General features: G+C 34.0%; 1 protein-coding gene across 1 annotated transcript; it reads right to left on the reverse strand.

Moving 5' to 3' along the window:
• Positions 1–1,052: 1,052 nt before the first annotated feature.
• LOC112455276 lies at positions 1,053–2,431 on the reverse strand. The gene is made up of 3 exons (XM_025017081.1): positions 2,292–2,431; positions 1,948–1,980; positions 1,053–1,580 (listed from the first exon to the last, which is right to left on the reverse strand). Exons 1-3 carry the CDS (start codon positions 2,346–2,348, stop codon positions 1,059–1,061), a joined length of 612 nt encoding a protein of 203 aa, XP_024872849.1. The 5' UTR covers positions 2,349–2,431; the 3' UTR covers positions 1,053–1,058.
• Between the last annotated feature and the right edge of the window lie 364 nt (positions 2,432–2,795).

The raw sequence follows: 2,795 nt of genomic DNA on the forward strand, positions 1-2,795 counted from the left end.
TGGACTCGAATCTGGTTTCTCAGATTACGAGTTTGGCGCTCTACCACTAGACCACACTGCCGCCTATAAGTTTTTATGATTACCTTCAATCATTTCAAATAGTAAGCATGACTAGAAGAAGCGGATAAGATAAACATCATTGAGCGGCGCCCGTATGACTTATGTATACGACGTGTACTTCACTTATTTATGGCAACCGTTATTATTTCTTTAATACAAAATTTTAACTTTTTCTACAACTTTCTAATAGCATTTTGAGGCCTATATTTATATAATTAACATTTTTTTCTTATTTTTGCTTATATAGAACATACTACTAAAGTTTGTAGTAAAAAATTTGAAATACCCTGTATGTCGAATTAAATTGTGCCTGATCAAGGACGAAAACATCAAAGCTGTTTGACAGCTGCCGAATTGAAATAAATATTTGCTTTCACATATTATGTTAACAAAACGGGTCTTCGGATATATTTTAACACTCTGTGACAGTTATTTTAAATATAAAAACATTACACTATAAAAAGAAAAATAAGGCTGTATGTTGCAAGAATAATTTAGCTTTTTAACGCCATTTTTCACGCCTTATAGTTCACATCGCATTTTGTCAACGTGGACTTGGTAATCGAGCTAGCAGGAGCATTAAAAAGAGAAAGTTTCTGATATCTATGAGAAACTATTTCTATTGAAAATACATTAATTGCATCAATTATATTGCTAAGAGCAATTACATTATGCTATAGATAAAAGATGTATTTATTAATTTGTTATTGGACATTTTCTTCACTTTTAATTTTTTAATAGCAGTATTACCGAACAAATAAAACTGGAATAAGCAAACACATCCTAATAAAACACACGAATAAAATGTGCATACCGTAATCAAAAGAATCATTTATTTATAAAAACAAGACAAAATCAAGTATATTAAACATTCACTTTCTTCGAAAATTTATTGATGTTAACAATTAAGTCGAGATAGATCTAATGTCAATAATTATACAAACATTATTTAATAGTATAGTTTTTCTTTCGTTAAGCACAAAATGTGACGCCGCGAGCTAATAAATAGCATCGAGAATATCCTTTCTACGAATCTTGATTCTGATGTTCGCGTAATCATTCAGTTCATCGTCGTACGACATTGTTGTCGTGACAGGACGTTGCATCATCCTTCTACCGGATGTATCTTTCTTGTCGGTCTTCACCTGGGTATCTTTCGACAGAATTATCTTCAGGGAGGCCATCATGTCCGCCACGATGTCCCTCGTCATGATTTCTTCGTCTAACATATTCATGCTTGGTGCGTCTCTGGTGAGCGCCCTTCGGGTGATTTTATCGAGCTGGTCTGCCACTTGGAACGCGGACGGGGGTATACCTCTTCTGCTGGGTGACACGAGAGGTGTTATAGCGTCCTCGAGATCCTTCATTATGCTCTGCGAGCTGGTAATGTGATTCGTATTGTTGTTTAAGCGAGCGTCTATTATCTTCCACAATTCCTGAGCCACTTCCTGCGGGTCCACGTTCACGATGATGTTCACATTCTTGTTTACGTTTTTATTCTCGATGACCGGTTTTGCGTTCTGTAAATTACCAGTCGTATACCTTCAGTTTTGGAAGAAAATATCAGCCGTCAATGGAATGTCAGAGTACATAAAATAATAGATAAAATCGATTTTTTTATAACAAAATAAATTGTAATTTTTTTATACACAGTCAAGTAACGCGATAAATTTTTTAAACTATTAAAATTAAATTATGATAAAATGCCTTTGATTAAATATTGATTTTAATTGTGTAAAATAGTTATTATATAATAATGTGTTACTATAGCCCATAACGTCCACCGTGAAATTAATTTATTCTAGTGGAAATTATTATACGTAATATTCTTAGGTAATCAGGATAAAAATTAAAATTTTTTTATTTATTTCTTAATTTTTTCCTTACCTCTTCTGCCGAAGATTGTTCTGAAGAATACGCCTGGAAAGATTTACATGCAAATTACAGCATCATTAAATCTAATTTGTTACACAATTTTATAAATATTTAATAATTTTTTACCTTTTAAATTTACAATATACAATGAATTTGTAATATACAATGGATTACTGATACTCTGTTACTAGAGGATTATTAAGATTAATAACAATAATTACAAAATTTGTAATTTGATTGTTATTATACATATATATATATATATATAAGTAATCCATAATAGAGATACGAAAGGTTTGTTTACTAGTTCTCAATGTCATGTTATCGTTATTAACTGCTTGTTTTGCTGTCCTTACTTGGACACCGGCCACCACCAGGGTGGTCCACAATATTGACAGGCACATAATTGTCATAACGCAATTGTCACACAAGTAATTCTCAGCGCGTCTCAGAACGGCGAATGCATATACAATAAACCGACTTTTTATATGCGATAACCCGACCGATGCCGGTGGAACTCGCGCTGCAATGCAACGGCGCAATATCAAGACCTGTGATGGCGATTAAAGATCCGTGCCGTTTAATTCGCGATAGCCCGTAATCATTCGCGTGATAAGTCCGGAGCCATCCGCTTATAGGCAATCAGTTTGTGGGCGCACGCGATGCCGATCGATGAGACGAAATGCCAAGGGCCCAATTCCCCGCGCAACAGCCATTACCTTCTTGCGAATTGCATACCACGATCGTAATTTGCAACATAAAGATTGCTAAATTAACACAATGCTATTTAAACTCCTTGGCTGTTAGGCGAAAAAAATACTTTTAACAAAAGAGTTAATAGAATTATTTAAAAAAGTGCT

Source organism: Temnothorax curvispinosus, unplaced genomic scaffold (assembly GCF_003070985.1).
Source record: "Temnothorax curvispinosus isolate PA1 unplaced genomic scaffold, ASM307098v1 QBEX01005965.1, whole genome shotgun sequence".
Taxonomy (NCBI): domain Eukaryota; kingdom Metazoa; phylum Arthropoda; class Insecta; order Hymenoptera; family Formicidae; genus Temnothorax; species Temnothorax curvispinosus.